Raw genomic sequence first — 19,505 nt, 5'->3', positions numbered from 1 at the left:
GGGATTTCTTTGGAAGGAATGATGCTAAAGCTGAAACTCCAGTACTTTGGCCACCTCATGCCAAGAGTTGACTCATTGGAAAAGATTCTGATGCTGGGAGGGATTGGGGGCAAGAGGAGAAGGGGATGACAGAGGATGAGATGGCTGGATGGCATCACTGACTCGATGGACATGAGTCTGAGTGAACTCTGGGAGTTGGTGATGGACAGGGAGGCCTGGCGTGCTGTGATTCACGGGGTGGCAAAGAGTCGGACACGACTGAGCAAGCTCATGGAGATTTTATAGACTGGGTTATAATCAGGTGCTACTTTGTTGCTCAAATTGTTGCAGCTTTGACTATTGGGAGCTCTGAGCTCATGGAGATTTTATAGACTGGGTTATAATCCAGGGCTGCTTGTTTCTCAGATTGTTCCAGCTTTGACATTGGGAGCTCTATCAGCTGGCTCTTGTCTCTTTGATATAGCTCATGGGGTGTGTGTGTGCGTGTGTGTGTGTGTGTGAGAGAGAGAGAGGGAGGGAGGGAAGGAGGGAGAGAGAAGGAGATTCATGGTGTGTGTGTGGGGGGTGTGGGGTGTGTGTGGGAGGGTGGAGGCAGAGAGACAAAGAGATGGAGGCCAGGAGACTTCCCTTCTGGAACTACAAGATGCTCCAGGTTCATCCTGTGTAATGTTCTAGAACCAGCCTTTTATCCAAGGAGATCTCGTTCCTTTTATTGGAGAACAAAGAGTATTAGGAACTAAGATCTGGGTGCTAGATGTGGTTGAACCTAAATTTTTAACAGTTTCACCAGATTTTTTTTTTTTTAATGAAACCAGAGTTAGACAACCTCTGCTCCCCTCTGCATACCTCTAAGGCATTGCAGGTTCAGTTCATAAATAAAGCCAGTCACATGACTTTCCCTTTGTTTCCCAGTGCATGTAAGTAAGTTTACATTGTGTGTGCGTGTGTGTGTGTGTGTGTGTCTGTGTCTGTGTGTGTCAGTCACTCAGTTGCATCCGACTCTTTGAGACCCCATGAACTTTAGCCGGCCAGGCTCCTCTGTCCATGTAACTCACCAGGCAAGACTTCTTCAGTCTATTAAGGGTGCAGCAGCAGCAGCAGCAGCATTATTTTAGAAACGTATAATTTAAAAATAATTTATTGCTAAAAAATGCTAATCATTGTCTGAGCCAGTCCTAATAATAACATCAAAATCACCAATCACAGGTCATCCTAACAAGAGTAACAAAAAACTTTAAAATATTGTGAGAATTATTAAACATGACATTGAGACACTAAGTGAGCCAATGCTGTTTGGGAAACCGCACAGCTCTGAGAGAACTGCTTAATGCAGGATTGCCACAAACCTTCAATTTGTTTTTTTAAAACGTGTATCTTGGAAGGGCAGGAAACCAAAGCACAATAAAATGAGATATGTCGCCTTCTCTGGCCTTCCCAAACCAATTTCAGCATAGGTCGACAGAGGGCGCAAGAAAACGGAGACCGCTTTCCTTCCTACCCACTGACGCCTTTCCAAGTCAAAGAGACCTTCAGGAGGTAAAGAGAGGAGGCGGGGACTAAGCTCTGCGCAAAAGAGCTGTCAAACCCAGGCGAGGATTGGCAGGGTCTTCCGGCATGGAGCTATCACGTGATGATCAGTGATCAGCTGACTAGTGTCTAAATTCCGCAGGGAAGTCTGAGACGGAGCCAAAGGCTGAAGTTGATTGGTGGAGGAGAAGCCAGAAAGCTTGCCCTCGGAGGCGGGTCCTTGGCGGTGAGGGCTACGATTGGCTTATGCTGAGTCACGTGGGCTATCAACCAGCGCACCAGGTACCCTAAGGCAGATACATGCGCATGCGTTAAAAATCGGGTCGCTGATTGGAGGCCGTGAATCACGGGGCGGCGTGCATCGGCTGGAGAGGGCGTGGTCTGCGGTGCGCAAGCCGCGCTACGAGGCCGTTGGTTGGCCAGCTCGAATCACGTGGTTCCTGGCCGCAGGAGGCGCGCGCCGGTGCGACGTCAGCGCAGCCCACTAAGCTCCCCCGACCTGTCTCTTGCGACCAGGCCGTAGCTGAGTTCTCCGAGGGCAGGGCTCCGGCGGTTTGCTGAGTACTTTTGCGGCCGCTATGGACAACTCCGGGAAGGAGGCGGAGGCGATGGCGCTGCTGGCCGAGGCGGAGCGCAAAGTGAAGAACTCGCAGTCCTTCTTCTCGGGCCTCTTCGGGTAAGAACCGGGCGCAGGGGTCGGCCGGGATCTCGGCTAAGAGGACGGAGGAGTCATGTTCTGGGGCGGCGGTAGAGACGAAGAGCTCGAGCCTAGAGGACGCGGGTGATTGCGGGCTTACGGACATGGTCTAAGGCAGCAGAGGGCACACAAGCCATGGCCAGGACGCCGGACTGTAGCACTGACAGCATGATTTGAGGAGAGACTGTCCGAGATTGTGGCAGGGCCGTAGGCTGAGGACACCCGGGCCGAGGCGAAACCATCTTGAGGCAGAAAGGGGCTTCAGGCCTTGAAGGGAATGTGGCCTGCGGGGACCGAGGGAGCCTGGAGGGAAGCCAGGCCAGGAAGCCTTTTGGAGCTCAAGGAGAGCCTATTTGAAAGATCCCAGACGGCAGTCTTGGGGCCTGAGACTGAGGACTTACGCCCGAGGGCGTCCCCTTTCCGAGACCTGGGGTGATGGATTTATGTGAACTCTGGCCCGGGCGTCAGGGCTAAGATGATCCTACGATTGGTGAACCCAGTCTGAGTAGCGTGAGGTGTCTTAGGTGGATATGGCCCTGGTCACAGGTGACTAGTGTAAGGAGATCTGACTGCCAAGTGAGATCTGAACAGAGGAATCTCTGGGATTCCTTCCTTCAGAGGATTCCTTCAGAATCCTTTGAAAGAAGAGGGCTGGGAGACTGGAGACTAAGTTGGGATGAAGCTTGGTTTAGGAACTGGTGGAATAAAAATGAGAGATGAGGGAGATAAGAAAACCTAAGGGGCCGGAGGCCTGCTGTGTGATCTTCGAGTAAAGATGGGGTGTGCAGTGTGAGCAGGATGAGACTGGCATGCCCAGGTTAGGGCTGAAGGGGCCTGGGAAACAGAACCAGCCCCTAATGCTTGTCGCAGACATTTCACATGAGTTCATGTTGGCTCATAAAAGTTGTTCTGATGACTGTCGTTTGAGGAATTTTAGTGGCTCAGGAGGGTCAAAAGCTGAGGTCAGAAGCCTAGGCTCTGCCATTTCTTGACCTTGGGCAAGCTGTTTAACTTCCCTTATTATGGGGGGGTGGTGTCTTAGAGAAACCTGTCTCAGGCATTTGCCACTAGTATTGAAGTAGGGCACGTTTAAAGGGTGTAGAATTGAGCCTTGGACGTGGTTATCACTCTGAAAGTGTTAGCTACCATCAGTGTCATTTCCAGGAAGGAAACAGGTATGGAGCCTGTTCGGGACTGATGGGGATCAAGGACGGGGTTTGATGGGAGAAGTGGGGGTGGGGGCCTGTCAGAGCAGGGAAAGACAGTGTGATAAGTAAGGAGCTGAAAGGGGTTGGGGAAGGAACTCGGGCCATGAGGGCTTGATAGGGTTAGCGGAAGGGGCTTGAGACCTCCAGTGGAGAGAGAGCCAGGGAGGACTGAGGAAGGTTGTGTTGTTCTTGATACTGGGAGGAGAGCTGCAGGGGAACAGGCGGGTGTGTAGAGAGTTAGGAGGAACTGTGAGGAGGGGCCATGGAACCTGGCAGCAGAGAGGCAGAGGCTGGGGAAGGGGTTTGCGGGGGAAGACTGGGGCTTTAGGAGAGAGGTGTTAGGAGGTTGGTAAGAAATGAGGAGGAGTGTTCTTCCCAGGAGAGGAGATGGGAACTGCTCATTGTTGCAAGTGGTGGATAATGTTTACTTATCCACCACAAGAACTTGAGTAACTTGGCTGAGACCTACCTAGTGTGGAAAAACATCCGCAGCTGATGGACTGTATTGATTAGGTGAGGAATGTTTTCTTTTAGAGGCTGAGAGTGGGGAGAGCGTGTCTGTGTTTCTGCTTCCTTCACAAGGGGAGAAACTCAAGTGCAGTGTTTGGGGTGGGGCCAAGAGCTCAGTTTTCGGTCAGGTCATGGTTTTACTGGGTGGCTTTTGGTGTCTGGTCCCTGGGGATTAGTGTACTGTTGGGCCATGCTTGGAAGGAGCAGCCAAGTCAGGGCCTGAAACACTTTGTCACCTGGCTGGGAAGGCAAGATGAAGACTTGCTAACACACTAGTAAAGCAAAATTGTCACATGTGATTAAGGGCTGCATTTTATCATTGGTGGGAGGTTCCTGACCTGAGAGGAAGCTGCATGAGCTTAAGGAATGCCCTGGTGAGGAATGAGCTGGGCCCCCGGGAACCCTGGGACGTGCCACAGGAGTGGGGGCTAGAGAGGGTGTTCCAGGCAGTGGGAGTTGTGTGAACAGAGATCTAGGGTAAGGGGAGGTTTGTCCAGAAATGATGGGGAGCAGAGATCCAGAGAGACCAGGGCTGGCTTCCTGTGAGGAGAAGCCTCCACCTAGAAGGATGAGCAGGAGTTCCAGGGGTCCTTTCAGGTGGGAGAGCACTGCTTCCATCAGAAGAGGCAGCTTGAGCAAGGCCCAGATGTGTGAAGGTCAGCGTCTGAAGGTTTACTCCAGGGGGTTCTGTGTCAGCCCACAAAGGTAGACGGGGCAGAAGGGGATGAAACTGAACAAGAACCGGGCCCCATCCTGGAGGGCTTTTTGAGAAAAGGCTTGGATTTGCAGAGCTGCTGGAGAGCATTGAGGATTTTAATGGCCTGTTTTAGGTTGTTCAGGCTGCTGTAACAAAATACCGTAAGCTCAGTGCCTTATAACCATCAGAAACTTATTTCTCACATTTTTGGACGCCAAGAAGTTCAAGGTCATGGTGCTGACAGGTCTGGTTCCTGGTGAGGGCCTGCTGCCTCACAGACAGCTGTCGTTTCACTGTGTCCTCACATTGTGGGAGGGCGGAGACGGGGTTAACTAGCTCTTTGTGGTGTCTTTTGTAAGGGCACTAATCCCAGTCATGAGGGCCCCACCCTCATGACCTAGTCACTTCCCAAAGGGCCCACCTCCTCATACCATCACTGTGGAGCTTAGGATTTCAACACATGAGTTTTGGCAGGGGACACAAGCAAGCATTCAGTTCACAGGAGGCCCAGTGCTGAAGACCTCCTGTTTAGAAAGGACTCCAGCAGCTGGCGTGGGGGAGGGTGAAGGCAGTGACAGTAATAACATCTGATAATGTTTATTAAGGGCTCTCTCTGACTCTGACTCAGGCCTGGGCCAGGCACTCGATGTGCGTCCTCTTATGTGGTCCTCACAACGTCCTTCTGGAGGTGGATTTGTAGGGTTAGAGTTGCAGGTCTTTGTGCTCAGTCTTCCGCTGAGTGGGCATTGGTGTTCATACCCATGCCTGTCTCATCCCAAAACCCTCTTGCTGCCATCCAGAGTTTTTCTTTGAGGCTCAGGCCCATTTCTGGGCACTCCGTTTAGGAGGATGTTGGCAAACTACGCGTCTCAGGGAGTTTCCTTCCCCTGATTTCCCCATCTTCCTCACCCACATGGCAGTTTTCTCCACATGTCTGAAAGAAAGAAGAGCAGGTGTGTTCACCCCAGAGCCTTCAGCTCTAAGAGCACTCGCAGTGGTGCAGGGCAGGGTTGCAGATGGAGACTGAGACCAGCATGCCAGAGCCTGTCTGCCCGAAAGGCCAGCCCAGGAGGACATGCCTTGCGGGCAGGAACCGCTCCTAACACTTGCCCTCTGGAGCTGGGGTTGCTTGGCTTCCACGTTTGACAAGCCCCCTTTCCAGGAATGCAAGAGGGAGTGTCAGGGCTCAGCTCGTCCCTCCAGCTCCCCCTTCGCCTTTCAGGAACCTCAGTGATGGCAGCATTCCAGTTTGAGAGGTCTCTGCTCAGATCAAAAGGGCCAGGCAGGGTCACATCTGCCTGGGATCCAGGGCAGCCTGGTTGCCTGGGATGTTAAGCCCTTTGCCCTTTGTTGTTTCAGGGCCGCCAGACACTAGGGGGCTTTGGCGCACCAGCAGCCTGGGGGGGAGGCGGTACCAGCCGGCTCTCAGATCCAAGCTGCTTCTGTTCCTTCCTTCCTGCTGCCTTCCCCTCCCTCAGCTTCCAGACAGGAGATGGGAGAGCAGCCCCGACTTCTGCCCTGGAAGCAGAAAGGTGGCGATTTCCCAAACACAGTGTAAGTGTGGAAGAGGAGAGAGGACAAGGAAAAAGCAAGATGCGCTTTTTCTTCCTTCCAGCTCCCAATGGACCCAGACGTCCTTGCTCTGCCCCTTCGGGATTTCAGACAGTGCTTCTGTTCCTCGGGGCTTTCCCCTCCCTGACGTCTTCCTCTGACTCCCTCTCCCACATCCAAAATAAAAACTTCCTTCCACTCAGATACCAGAGTGTTTAGCAAGTTTCTTCACGTGTGAAATGAAAGTGAGAGTGATACATACTCCCTAGGGTTGTTGTAAGGAGAGACTGAGGTTATGTATGTAAAGTGCTGTGATCCTGGAGAGTGCTTATTAAGTGCTTGCTGCTGTTATTAATATTAGGTATTGTGTTTAGAAGTTGAACCTGAAGTCTTGGAGAGCTAGAGATAACAGGGTGCCATGTTGTGTATACGGACAGCAGCCAGGAGATCATGGTGGCACAGTTCCTGCTTGAACTGTCCTTGGGCACCAGAAACCCTCAGGAGCCCTGGAGGCTGGCTTTCCTGAGACCTGCCTGACCAGAGACTGGGGCCAAGGTCCAGGTGGGTGTCCCCCGGGCCCTTGGTGAGCCTGGGTTGGGAGTGACGGCTTCCAGACCGCTCTCCGCCTGCAGAGCAGGCAGAACCTCTGATGCCGGGGAATTGGGCACTGACTCACTGATCCCTGCCAACTGCCAGGATCCCCCACTCAGCACTCGGCGGCTCTTGCGAGTGGAGGCTTTCCTGAAGGGACCCAGGTTTCCAAGGAACCCGGCCCTGATGTCTCTGCAGTCTAGGCGTTCTGCCTCTCTCGGTGGAGGTGGTCACACAGAGGTATGAATGCTCCTGTTTAGGCTGGGGCTGCTAAGAGGCAAGGGCTTCCCTTGTGGCTCAGCTGGGAGACCTGGGTTCGATCCCTCGGTTGGGAAGATCCCCTGGAGAAGGGAAAGGCTGCTCACTCCAGTATTCTGGCCTGGAGAATTCCATGGACTCTATAGTCCATGGGGTCGCGAAGAGTTGGACACGACTGAGTGACTTGCATTTCAGTAAGCGGCAAGGCTCTTTCAGAAACAGTTTTTTTTTTTAAGTAAATATTTATTAGTTCTGGTTTCTTCCTTGCTGTGCGGGCTTTTCAGTTGCGGTGAGCAGAGACTACTTGCCTGTTGTAGGGCGCAAGCTCTCAGTGGGTGTGTCTTCTGGGCTCTAGAGCACAGGCTCAATTGTCTTGGCCTGACCCATGGCCGAGTTGTTCTGCGACACGTGGGATCTTCCCGGATCAGGGGTCAAATCCGAATCTCCTGCATTGGCAGGCGGACTCTTTACCACTGAGCCCCCAGGGAAGCCCCAGAAACATCTTTTAAGAACGGAAACCATTGGGCTCTCTGGCTGGGATGAAGGAAACGTGCAGAGGGGATCAGCGTAAGAATCGCAGGAAGGCGCCTGGCCCCTGCCTTTGAGGTCATGGTCAGGAGGGGCGCTGGGATGTGCTGGGGGTGGGGTAGGTGGGAGGTCCCGGGCTCTCTGGAAAGCAGGGGAGGGGTGCCCCTTGGCTTAGCTCGGGGTGGGAAGATGAAACCCATGCCGAGGTGCAGGAGGAAGTGAACAGTAGGAATCTGCTCTCTCCCCCAGCTTCGTGAGAGTGAGCTCGTTGGCTCAGCACCTGCTGTGTTGGGGGCACTCTCCTGGGTGCCTCCTGCGGGGCTCCTCGTGCCTCCAGCAGGCCTGCAGGGGTGGACTCTTCTCCCCACTTCCCCATGAGGAAGCAGGGGCTGGGGTGCCACGAGCCGGCCCTGGAATCCAGGCCTGCCTGACTGCGCTCCCCAGATTTTCCACCGACCCCAAGCGATTCTAGACTTCTGCTGCTGCAGGCAGCCCTCAGAGCGTCTCTCTCCTCCTTCCTATAACAGCATCCAGTCGTGCACATGCTCCAAGCTGGGCTCTGTGCTGTGCGCCAGGTACTGCGTCTCTGAGCCTCACAGACACCTCCCAGGTCGGGCTCATTGTCTTCATTTTACAGATAAAGAAACTGAGGCTCAGGAATCGCTCACCCAAGTCACGCAGCTTGCAGAGTGCCCGAGGCTGATTTCAGCCCAGGTCCCTGGTCTCCCAAGTCCATTCTCTCTCTCCCCCTTGCCCAGCCAGGCATTTCAGAGCTGGGCAGTTAGCGCGAGACACTGGATTTTCTCCTCCTCCTGGGGCCTGTGCAATCACAGTGGGGCCAGGCCCTGCTCTGTGGGATCTTGGCACACTGCAGAGCCAGCGAGGGGCTTAGGGCTCTTGGGCGGAGATGCTGAGGGATGACCAGAGACCCCGTGGCTCTGGCTCTGGACAGCCCTGTGCAGTCAGCAGTGGGGCAAGGCTGGGACCGCCTGCTGCTCCTTGGCCGGGGGGTGCCTCCTCTGTTGTCTGATGTTCCTTCTTCACCTGCTGCTCCGCAAGGATGGCTCGGGCTGTGGGGCATGGGGAGGGGGTTGGCTTAGTGAATCCCTTCCCATTAAAAAGCAGAGATATCACTTTGCTGACAAAGGTCCGTATAGTCAACACTGTGGTTTTTTTAGTAGTCGTGTATGGATGTGAGAGTTGGACCATAAGAAGGCCGAAGAATTGATGCTTTTGAACTGTGGTGCTGGAGAAGACTCTTGAGAGTCCCTTGGACGGCAGAGAGATCAAACCAGTCAGTCCTAAAGGAAATCAACCCTGAATAGTCATTGGAAGAACTGATGCTGAAGCCCCAATACTTTGGCCATCTGATGCGAAGAGCCTGCTCCCTGGAAAAGGCCCTGATGCTGGGAAAGACTGAAGGCAGGAGGAGAAGGGGGCGACAGGATGAGGTGGTTGGATGGCATCACCGACTCAATGGACATGAGTTCGAGCCAGCTCTAGGAGTTGGTGGTGGACAGGAAAGCCTGGCGTGCTGCAGTCTGTGGGGTCTCAAAGAGTTGGACACGACGGAGCAACTGAACAACCCCAGCTGACAGCAGCATCTACTCCTCAGGTGAGGGAAGCCTGAGCAGTGTTGGCTGTTTAATCAAGAGGCGAGGCCAGAGCAGGTAGGGGCCTTGCTCCTTGCTCTTTCAAAAGACTCGAAAGGAGGTCCCCGGATCGCCGAGTGAGCTAGAGGCTTGGGCCTTGGGCCAGCCCCTGAGCTTCTGTGAGCCCCGCCGCCTCTGTCTCCGGGCTCAGACCTGGAGGGTGACTGTGGGGATTGCTGTGCTGTTTCAGGCAGTGCCCAGCTGCCCGCTGTACGGAGTCATGAGGATGGACAGTGGAGAAGGAGGGGAGGGCCAGACTGACCCACCCGGGCAGCAGCTGAGAATCAAGGTGGGGACCTCCAGGCTGAGGAGAGGACCCAGGGCAGGTGGCTTGGGCACCACAGAAGGACAAGTCTTCCCTGTGCCTCAGCTGGTAAAGATTCCTCCTGCAACGCGGGAGACCTGGGTTTTATCCCTGGGTTGGGAAGATCACCTGGAGAAGGGAATGGCTACCCACTCCAGTATTCTGCCCTGGAGAATTCCATGGAATCACAAAGAGTCGGACGCGACTGAGTGAGGACTTCAAGTGGGAGTGACTCCATCTGCATGCCTTCTTAGGACCCCCAGAGACTTCGGGTGGGTGGGTTGTGACGTGTTTCTGGGCTCCAGGAAGTGCCCAGGGGACCAAGGAAGGAAGGAGGGAGGCTGAGATGTTGCCCTGCGGACCCCCTGGCCCGGCTCCCACCAGCCGTCTGTGCATTCCTGGCATGGTTCCCTCCTTCCATATGGCGGTCGCTGGAGGCTGGTGTCCGTGCCTGGGAGACCTGAGACCGCTTCCTCCGCCTTGGAAAGGGGGAGAAGGCAAAGCTGAGCGGGGGTAATTATAGACCGCCCTGCTCCAGGCCGGCCCAAACCAGTTCTGTCTATTCCCGGCATGGCTCAGAGAAGCCGTGGGATGGGAGGCGTGGATCACAGGCAGCTTGGGGGGATCAGAGGGGGAGAGACAGCCAGCTGTCACAGGCGCCGCCCCCCGGACTCGTCAGTGACGCAGGACCGGCCAGCTTCTCTGGTAGTTGGGCAGGGGTCCGAGGGAGGCCTGCTTTCCTTCCCTCAGGGAATTGGCAGGTTTTGTTGGGGAGGCCGCCCTTGGATAAGTGACATGAAGTGGCCTGACCTAACTCTTGACAGCCTAGCTTCTCAGGAGAGGAGTCCTATAGTGAGCCATGCAGATTTGTCACGTGGGAAGACAGCTTAGAAAAGCAGAGGAGCTGGGGTCTTCTTCTGCCCCTCCTTTCCTTTCCAGAACCCTCCTTGTTGCAGGGCCCGGACCCTTCTCCTGGCTGCCAGCCTGGGGTCTCCCGCCTGCCTCTTCAGCCTTGTGGCCCACCACTGCCTGCAGCATAGGCGTCCCGGCCCTCTTCTTTTCCTTGTCCTGGCTGGGGTTGTTCGTGTCTCAGGGCCTTTGCACGTGCCGTGACTTCTGCCTGCCATGCACTCCCTCTTCATACGGGTGCTCCTGAGTCATCTTTTGAGGACTAAGCTGAAAATCTCAGCAGTCACAGAGCATTTCTCTGACCTGCCCACTCAAAGAAGCCCTCGCCCCCGGTCCCCCTGGAAGGGTCTTGCTGATGTCCTGTTCACCAAGATCAGGGCCTTCCCCTTCGTGTGCTGCTGTCCCCTGCTGTGCCTGGCACATGTTCAGTGCAGAGATGTTTGTCCCCCTGGTGAACGAACGGCTTCTCCTCTGGGGTCTCAGGGACCCGAAGCAAAACGACTTTCGCCTTCAGCGTCTCCACTTCCAAGAGGCTGGCACTCCAGAGAGTCTCCTGTCATCAACTAGCCAGGGACCCGGCTGGGACCCAAGCGTTGAGGAGGCCAGCCCGGAGGCCTGAGCAGATGTTAGTCCCTCTGGCTTTTCCACCCCACAGTTAGAATGACTGACCCAGCACGGGATCGGCCCAGCTTAGCCTGGGATCATAGAATTTCAGCCTAGCAGCCGACAGGCTCTGTGTCTGAGTCTGCTCCGTCTCACTGAGCCACGGGGAGCCGGCCTGGGCTGACTCTGCTCGTGGCTGATCATCCGGCTTCAGGCCTCGCTGGGGTGGGATGGGCCATTCCTACTCATCTGGGAGCCTGAGATTTCTCTGAGGACAGTGGGGTCTGGACGGGACTTCACTGAGAAGGAAAGGATGCCCTTGGGAATCCATGGGAGGGGGGCAGGCCTGAGAGCACTTCAGGGAATGCAGCTGGTTCTTCCAAGAGAACCTTCCAGGGACGGTCCCCCAGGAGACTGTTCTGAAATCTCTTCCGCCCGAAGCTGGTCAAAGTTCCTCAGCTCTCCAAGCCCAGAAGTGGGTTCTGAGGACGTCGCTCCACGCGGGCCCCAGGCCCAGTGTGTTGTGCAGCTGAGGGGGAAAGACAGTGGGACCCAGCAGGGTGAGTGTTGGGGAGCGTGTCCTGGGGACCGCAGAGGGTGGAGGCAGTGTCTGCCCAGCTCCAGAGGGCAGAGGGGACACATTTCAGCTAAAGAAGACCCTTAGCTGGTGCGACTTGGATCCAGGAGGCCAGAATACCGGTCCCAGCCAGCCCGCCCTGGAGCCTTCTGACATCACCTGACGGGACAGGCCACTGGTGACTGCTTCCCAGGTGGTGGGTCTGGGTCAGCTTCTTCCCTCCCAGACTCGCCCGATCGGCTCAGTCATCTGGGGCCCCCCTGGCAAATCCTGGGACCAGGCCCCAGCCCAGGCCTACTGAGTGAAGTCTCCAGGGAGGGCGGCTCCGGCTTGATTATTGCAGCAGACATCCGACATGAGTCCAAAGTATGGGCGGCCTGGCCCCACCGCACTAGCAGTGTGGAGGGCAGGGATGCTCCCCGCACAGGACCCAGGATCACCCCAGACACCCTCGCCCTCTGCGGCTGGGGTCAGCAAGGTTCCGGGGCTGGTTGACAACAGAGATGAGGGATGGGAGAGTGAAGACGATTTTGTGATGATTTTCTCAAATACCCACCTCTTCTCTTCAAAATGCAACACTGCTTGATGTCAGGGAGGAGAGATGTAAAATCCGTTTGTTGGGACTCCTGAGCCCGTGTGTTTCATTCTCCTGAGTTATATGGGCGGTGGGCGTTCAAACATGGACACTCACACCTCGTGGGCTCAGCCTGGCTGGATTATTGAAGCTGAAACAACAGAAGGACAAGGAGGGGCCTTGCGGATGAGGTACTAACAGAGGGCCCCCCAGTTCAGGAAGAGGTTCTTCTGTACTGCTTGGAAGTCAGAAAGCTGGGTAAAGCTGCCCATACGAGGAGCTTTATTTTTTGAAAAAATGTACCTCCCCTGAACCCTCCAGGTTCCTACTGTTTCACAGTAAGTGTTTTGAAGGTTATTACTTGCCCATTTTATTTATTTACTTAGGACCTCGCCACATGGCATGCAGGATCTTAGTTCCCCAACCAGAAACTGAATCCCGGCCACACCAGTGAAGCACCGAGTCCTGACCACTGGACCGCCAGGGAATCCCCATGATTTTGCCACTTTAAACAGTCTTGTTTTGAGCATCCTTGTACCTTAGTTTCGTAGGATAAGTTGCTAGGAGTGTAATTCACTCCTGGACCACGGGACCCAATGCAAACCTTAGTACTTAAATACATGCACTTTTTTTTCTCAAATAAGTAAAATATGTAGATGCTTTTAAAATTCAGACAGTACTAAAAAGGAATATAAGTTTGTCCCCCACACCTGGCACCCAGTTCTACAGACCCCACCTTATAGAAAAATACAGTAATTATTTTCTGTGTGTATTTTCCCAGTAATAAGCTGTTTACATGTATGTTTCTGGTCTCACTTTTTTGTTTTAACACAAGTGGGAGTTTTCTGTGTACTTACTTAAAAACAGTATTTCTTTCTGTGTGTGTATTATTACGTACCTGCTAAGTCGTGAATGGGTGGTGACATGCTTTTAGGGTTGAGAGGCCTCACTGAACAGCTGCAGGCTGCAAGGCACAGGGCTGAGACAGGAAGGGACCCAGCATCCACGGCTGGACTCCTCTCCCAGAATGCTTTGCAGTCTCATGGGGAAAGGGATTCAAGAAAGCATGGGAGCCCCCGAGCATCCCGAGCAGAAAGTGGAGGAGACTGTCGGAGGCGGGGCTTTGGGGGGTGGTCAGGAAGGGTCCCCACCGTGAGGGTGCAGCCCGGACCAGCCCATGGAGGGTCTGGACAAACTGTGGGAGGGGCTGGGGGCTGCCGGCTCTGTCTCCCTTGAGCCCGCATGGAGGCCTGAGCTGCAGCTGGACTCGCAAAGCTGGCTTCACAGGGAAGTGGGGGCCGCCATCCAGACACATAAGGGCACATCTCCACTGTTGCTGGGGCAGAAGGCATGCTTTCTCTTTGGTTCCAGATAAGATCTTTTCCTTACCTTTTTTTCCTTTCCTTTTTCCCAGAGGCTCGTCCAAAATAGAGGAAGCATGTGAAATCTACGCCAGAGCAGCGAACATGTTCAAAATGGCCAAAAACTGGAGTGGTATGTGATCCCTGCTAGAGCCCCTCTGTGGCTCTGTCTCCTCCTTTCCCTCGGCTCCCCATCCCAAAGGCCTGGCTGAGGGGTCAGCCTTGCAGGCCCCATTCTCTAAAGCCGTCACTGGCTCTACAGACCTGCTGGCCTGCCATCTGGTCGTTTTGAGCTGGGTCATTTTACAGCTTGGGTCCCAGGACCCAGGAGAGCAGACTTAGATGATAAGGATCAGTAATAGATTATTGAATCAGATAGACCCATGTGGATTGGTGAACTCTTAAGGGGTTTCTCCTTAAATTCAGAATGTCAGATTTCCAACAAGGATTGACTGGGTAGCACAGGGATCTATACTCATGATCTCATAATAGCATATAATGGAAAGAATCAGAAAAGGCACACATATATAAGTGAGTCACTTTGCTGTACGCCTGAAACTAAGACAGTATTATAAATCACACACCATCTACTTAAAAGTAGAAAAGAATTTCAGGTTTCCCCGGAAGCAGTTCTCTAATTCTTCCATCAGAGTCTGAATTCTGGGCTGAGGGACATTCAAGTGGTCCAGCAATAACCGAGCACTCCCCTGAGCACCAAGCAGGCAGTGTTTAGTTCAACCATCACAGCAGCACCATGAGGGTCAGTACCATTAATATCCCCATTTCACAGACTTGAAAACTGAGGCTCGGCCCAGTCCTTTGCCCAGCACACCAACATGAGTGAGTGGCTGAAGCAATTCAGAAGCCAGAACTCCGGTTGTGGAGCCTGAACAGCTCCCGGTGGCTTCCTGACCTTTGGAATCCAGAGTGACTGGCATTTGTGTCCCAGCTCAGACTGGGGCCACGTGACCTTGGGGAAGTTGCTGGACTCTCCTCAGGACAGCAGGGGAGGTAACAGTCCTGACCTCGCGGGGCTGTGATGCAGGCTCAGCCGTCTCCACGCAGGGCGGTCAGCCCGGCGCGGTGGCAGCTCCATTCCTCACTCGTGTCAGCAGCACCTGTCCCTCTGGAGGGGGCAGGAGAGCCCTTTGAGGACTCCGGTCAGCAGATTGGCAAACTGCAGGAGCGCTGACCAGGTCCCCGGCCATCTGTGTGCTCACTCCAGCTGGAGCAGGATGCCCGCCCACACAGACAGCGTCATAAGGGCCTCTACCCGGAAGTGGGCATCCCAGGTCCCATGGCTCCAGAGACTCTCAGGTCCGTGTTGGTGGGCGGAGTAGCCCTTCTGATTCGGCCAGGAAGATTAGGTCAGACCCTGGCAAGGCTGCGGCTTGAGCTGTGTCCCCCGAGGAGAGGCGGGCAGGCGGGGAGGAGCTCCTTGAGGTCTGAGGGGCCAGAGATTTGTTTGGGAACTACCTGAGGGCCTGGAGGAGAGGTTCAGAAAGCCAGTACTTGAGCCCTTCTGGGGCTGATGTCATAACAAGGCTTCAAACATCAGAAAGATTGTAACTAGGACCTACTGTATAGCACAGGGAACTCTACATAGTACTCTAATGGTCTATATGGGAAAAGAATCTAAAAAAAGTGTGTGTATGTGTATGTATATGCTGAAGCTCCAATACTTTGGCTCCCTGATGTGAAGAGCCAACTCATTGGAAAAGACCCTGATGCTGGGAAGGATTGTGGGCAGGAGGAGAAGGGGGCAACGGAGAATGAGATGGTTAGGTAGCATCATCAATTCAACAGATGTGAATTTGAACAGACTTCGGGAGATAGTGAAGGACAGGGAAGCCTTGCGTGCTGAAGCCCACGGGGTGGCAAAGAGTCGGACACAACTGAGCACCTGAAGAGCAATAATGTGTGCGTGGTACGTGTCACTGGTCCGCTGTGCTGAACACCGGAAACTAACGTAACATCACAACATCGTACATCAACTGCACTCCAGTTTAAAAAGAAACAGCAAGATTGGGTCGAGAAAATCAAGCAGAGACAGTGCTGAAACCCAGGAGGAACTTCTGACTTCAGACCACAAAGGAAATGAAGCCTGGGACGGGCTACAGAGGCGGGTGTGGAGGCAGTGGGCAAAATGGGCTCTCCTCCTCCGAGATTATTTTTGGGTTCCTGAAAATCAGAAGAGTTTCTCCTGAGCTTTCACAGCATACACTGTGCCTGGAGCCAGATTCTGTGTGTATTTTTATGCTCACCCCAAAAACAAAATACCGTTGAAAGATTTCTTTTTCAATCACGTGGATGTTGCTTTACTTTTAAAATTTGTCACCTCTTTCCCTCCCCCAAATAGTCAAACAAAAATCTTAAGCCATTTTTCCCCCCAATGATACTACCTTTCTGGAAATTCTGCGCTCAAGTTTGGAGCCCTTAAAAATAGGAAAGAAATCGGACACAGTGAAAACCTGGGTGGCTGAGTTTAGTTTCCTGCTCTAAAGGTAGAGTATAGGGCCGGGCCCTCTTGTCCTCCTCCAACTCAGAAATTCCATGATTCGAGTTCGGCTGGAGAAAGAGGAAGGGCAGGGGCTTCAGGACGGAGCTGGATGTGGCCATTGGAGCTCCCAGTTAGCACAGCTCCCACCCCTGGAAGAGGAGGGCTCCCTCTGTCTCCCTCAAGTCAAATTAGAAGATAGAGACGCGGGAACAGACCTGTGGAAGGTGACGGGGCGGCTGAGTACGGGACAGCCTAGGCTTCAGGTGTGGTTGCTGCAGCTGCCCTCCACCCGTGGGCATTGTCCCCATGCACTCAGGTTCATAGGGGCTTCCCAGGTGGCTGAATCCACCTGCCAGTGCAGGAGACGCAGGACATGTGGGTTCGATCTCTGGGTCGGGAAGATCTTCCTGGAGAAGGAAGTAACAACCCACTCCAGTATTCTTGCCTGGAGAATCCATGGACGGACGAGCCTGGTGGGCAACCGTTCACGGGCTGGCAAAGAATCAGACGCGACTGAGGGACTGAGAACCCATGTACACACTCGAGTTCATGGCATCCACATCCCCTTTCCCTTTCTAGATGTGAACCTCCTGGGGGCCTGGACCCTGTGAGTTCTCCCCAGGGGAGACTGGGAGCTGGGGAGTTAGACCACAAGGGCTGGGAGCTGTGGGTGGCGGTGAAGTCAGGCTTGGAAAGGGGAGGTGGTGGGAGTGTGGTGCAGCTGGGTCTTGATTGCCCCTCTCTCCCCCAGCACCCCCACCTGGCCCCAGCCTGTGATGCCCTCTGGAATGCTGGTTCCAGGCTCCCCGGGGTTGGGGGACAGCTTCCGGGTGGGGGTGGGGGGCACCGCTCGGATCAGGTGGCCTGAGGTCCAGGCCTGTACCTCGGTTCCCCCAGGCCAGTCTCCTCCTCTCTCAGGGACTGACGAGAGCTTAGCCCCCTCCCCACGCGTCATCTGAGCGGCTTCCAGAGCCTGGAGCCCTGCTCTGAGGCAGGGCGTACCCTCTTCTGTTCCAGCTGCCGGAAGCGCTTTCTGCCAGGCGGCCCAGCTGCACTTGCAGCTGCAGAGCAAGCACGACGCGGCCACCTGCTTCGTGGACGCCGGCAACGCGTTCAAGAAAGCCGACCCCCAAGGTGAGAGCCTGGTGGACCCGCGCCCCCGCTGAGCCCTCCAGAGAGGGCCGCAGGTTTTCCACCACGCCGCGCCGGCGGCGCTCGCGCTGTGACTCGCGCGTTGGCTGCCTTCCGCCTGGCGTCAGTCTGCCTCTCTCTGGCTCCCAGCCTCCGCCTCCCCCTCCCGCTCTGTGCCTGCAGCTGGTGGCGCCCCTCCCGGAGCCCGGGAGCATGTGGGAGTGGGAGTTACATCTCAGGCCCACCGCGTGCCCAGGAGAGAGGAAAATCTGTTCTGCTGTCAGAATTAACACGCGGAGGGAGCGGGAGGGGGTTCTGAGACCAGCCAGGTAGGAGTCTCTGCCGAAAAAGGAGCGGAAGTTATCCTGACCTGGCTTCCCTTACCCCCAGGGTGGGGGGATTGGAGAGAACCGGGTGGAGATGCGGTTGCCAGAGAGTAAGTTCCTTCAGATGAGAGTGTGTTGGGGACCAAAGCCCAGTTTGGGGCTGACTTACTGTGAGGAAACCATGTTTGTCCCCCGCTGGGCTCATCTAAAGTAGATGCACAGCCCAGCGGGTACCAGGCTGTTGGATCTTGGGGGGCTGGAATTTTAGTTGTTTTTTTTTTTTTTTAATCTTGGTGCCAGACATGGGTTGCCAACTTTTAATTTTAACAAGCAAAAGGCTTTTTTTTTCTAATGACTATCTATTATCACTATCCACTCACAAGAGAATGGGAAATACGCAAATATTAATTAAAAAAAAAAAAAGGAGACGCATCATCTTGAATAAAGGCTTGTCCTTCCCAAGAGAGGGCAGTTTGCACCAGTGCCCGGGGTCTTTCCACGGATCTGTGAGCCCCAGTTCACATGCCAGCTCAGGGGACATTGGTGGCGAATTCATCATCGCCACCGTGACGTTTTGGTTCCCAGTCGAGGGTTTGATGTCTGTGAGGGCCAAGTACCTGTTCTCTGTCCCCAGTCTTGCTGGGCCTCTCCTCTGTAGCCGGGTGTCTCTCAGACGTTGGCCTCGGTGGTCACATGGCGCACTCAGCGTGGCTTGAACCAAGGGGAGACCTCATGACCAGGTGTGTCCTGGTGACTGCCCAAAGCTCAGCGCACCTGGCTGGTTGGTGCTGAGGTGCAGCAGGCCACTGGTGATGTGGCCATGAGCCAGGGTTTGGGTCACATGATGAATGACCGTGGGTTTGTTTTCAGCTTGAATCACCCCGGAAAGACTGTGCGTCCCCCTCAGAGAGTCCCGCCCCTGCCCCCAGCCTGCCTTCTCTCTGGGGAACTGGTCGACCTAGAGATGCTGCCCAGGCACCTGTGACAGACATTGGGCCTCCGCACCTGAGTGACTGGAAGGACTGGTTCCTGGGGTGGAAGCTGAGGCCGGGCTTCTCAGCAAGTGCATAGGGCAGATTTGCCGTTTAAACAATCCCCAGCGCTTCTGGTGGACAGGCCCCAGCGGGTACTAGCATGTGGCATCCTTTCCCAGCTTTTGAGCTGAGGCTTTTCAGCTGGCAGCGGGCTCTGCAGCGTGTGTGGGGGGCGCTAGGGCCCATGTGAGGGTGTGACCCGTGCCTGGCCTCCAGAAGCACGGAGGATGGCTGAGGTGTCTGGTGGGCAGGCGGCGGTGGTTGTGTGTGACGTGCCCGTCGTGGGGCACAGAGGGTGACTTGGTTTGTCTCAGCATCAGCCAGCCCGCTTCTCTGCCCTGGATGTGGAGGCCAGGAGGGAGCAGGTTTGGCACTAGAGGCGGCTCTCGGGGAACGGAAGGTCCCGTGGCGCAGGGGAGAGCCTCATGGGCAGGGCCGGGGTTGGAGGTTCTTGTTGCTGAGCAGGGGGAGGTGTTGAAGGGGCTCCCAGCACCCCTGCGTCATAACTGACCAACCCCCACTCAAGGAGGGTGGGGCTCACTGGTCTCCGAGGCCCATGGGAGCCTGTTCCTCTGTGACCTGGGGCCATCAACAACGTGTTTTGGGTCTTCACTTCCTGGTCAAGGAAGCAGAGATCGCATGTGAGTTAAAGCACAGACGGGCCCAGCCCTACACCAGCGTGAGATGTATGTCTGAAAGGGGTGACCCCCGGCCCTTGTCAGGTGGGGGTCTGGCCTGGCCACTTGCCTTGTCAGTCAGAGCCAGAGGGCCCACGTGGATCCTTGCCGGGTTTCCCCACGCAGGTGGCCGGCTCCCTGGGGCCTTGCTGGCCTCACCTGCCTCAGACACCTCCAGCTGTGTCAGTGCTTCCTGCAGGAGTCCTGGAAACTCCCCACTTGCCCCCGGACAGGCAGCTGAGCCTGCGCCTCAGGGCCACCAGGGCGGACGGCGGGATTTGGTGCCTGCC

The 19,505-nt window shown here is 55.1% G+C and overlaps 1 protein-coding gene and 1 long non-coding RNA gene across 2 annotated transcripts in view; one reads left to right on the top strand and one right to left on the bottom strand.

Annotated features, from left to right (window-relative positions):
- Window positions 1–1,957: 1,957 nt before the first annotated feature.
- NAPA (N-ethylmaleimide-sensitive factor attachment protein, alpha) overlaps window positions 1,958–19,505 on the top strand; it is a 26,603-nt gene continuing 9,055 nt past the window's right edge. The window contains exons 1-3 of the mRNA XM_010852719.1: window positions 1,958–2,203; window positions 13,601–13,680; window positions 17,065–17,181. Of these exons, the coding sequence (XP_010851021.1) occupies window positions 2,106–2,203; window positions 13,601–13,680; window positions 17,065–17,181 (295 nt within the window). The 5' untranslated portion in view covers window positions 1,958–2,105. The remainder of the gene's footprint in view (window positions 2,204–13,600; window positions 13,681–17,064; window positions 17,182–19,505) is intronic.
- LOC104997741 overlaps window positions 17,776–19,505 on the bottom strand; it is a 3,427-nt gene continuing 1,697 nt past the window's right edge. The window contains exon 2 of the long non-coding RNA XR_826357.1: window positions 17,776–19,500. This is a non-coding gene — a long non-coding RNA (uncharacterized LOC104997741). The remainder of the gene's footprint in view (window positions 19,501–19,505) is intronic.

Source organism: Bison bison, unplaced genomic scaffold, assembly GCF_000754665.1.
Source record: "Bison bison bison isolate TAMUID 2011002044 unplaced genomic scaffold, Bison_UMD1.0 scf7180017864313, whole genome shotgun sequence".
Taxonomy (NCBI): domain Eukaryota; kingdom Metazoa; phylum Chordata; class Mammalia; order Artiodactyla; family Bovidae; genus Bison; species Bison bison.
This window is presented reverse-complemented; position numbering and strand designations above follow the sequence as displayed.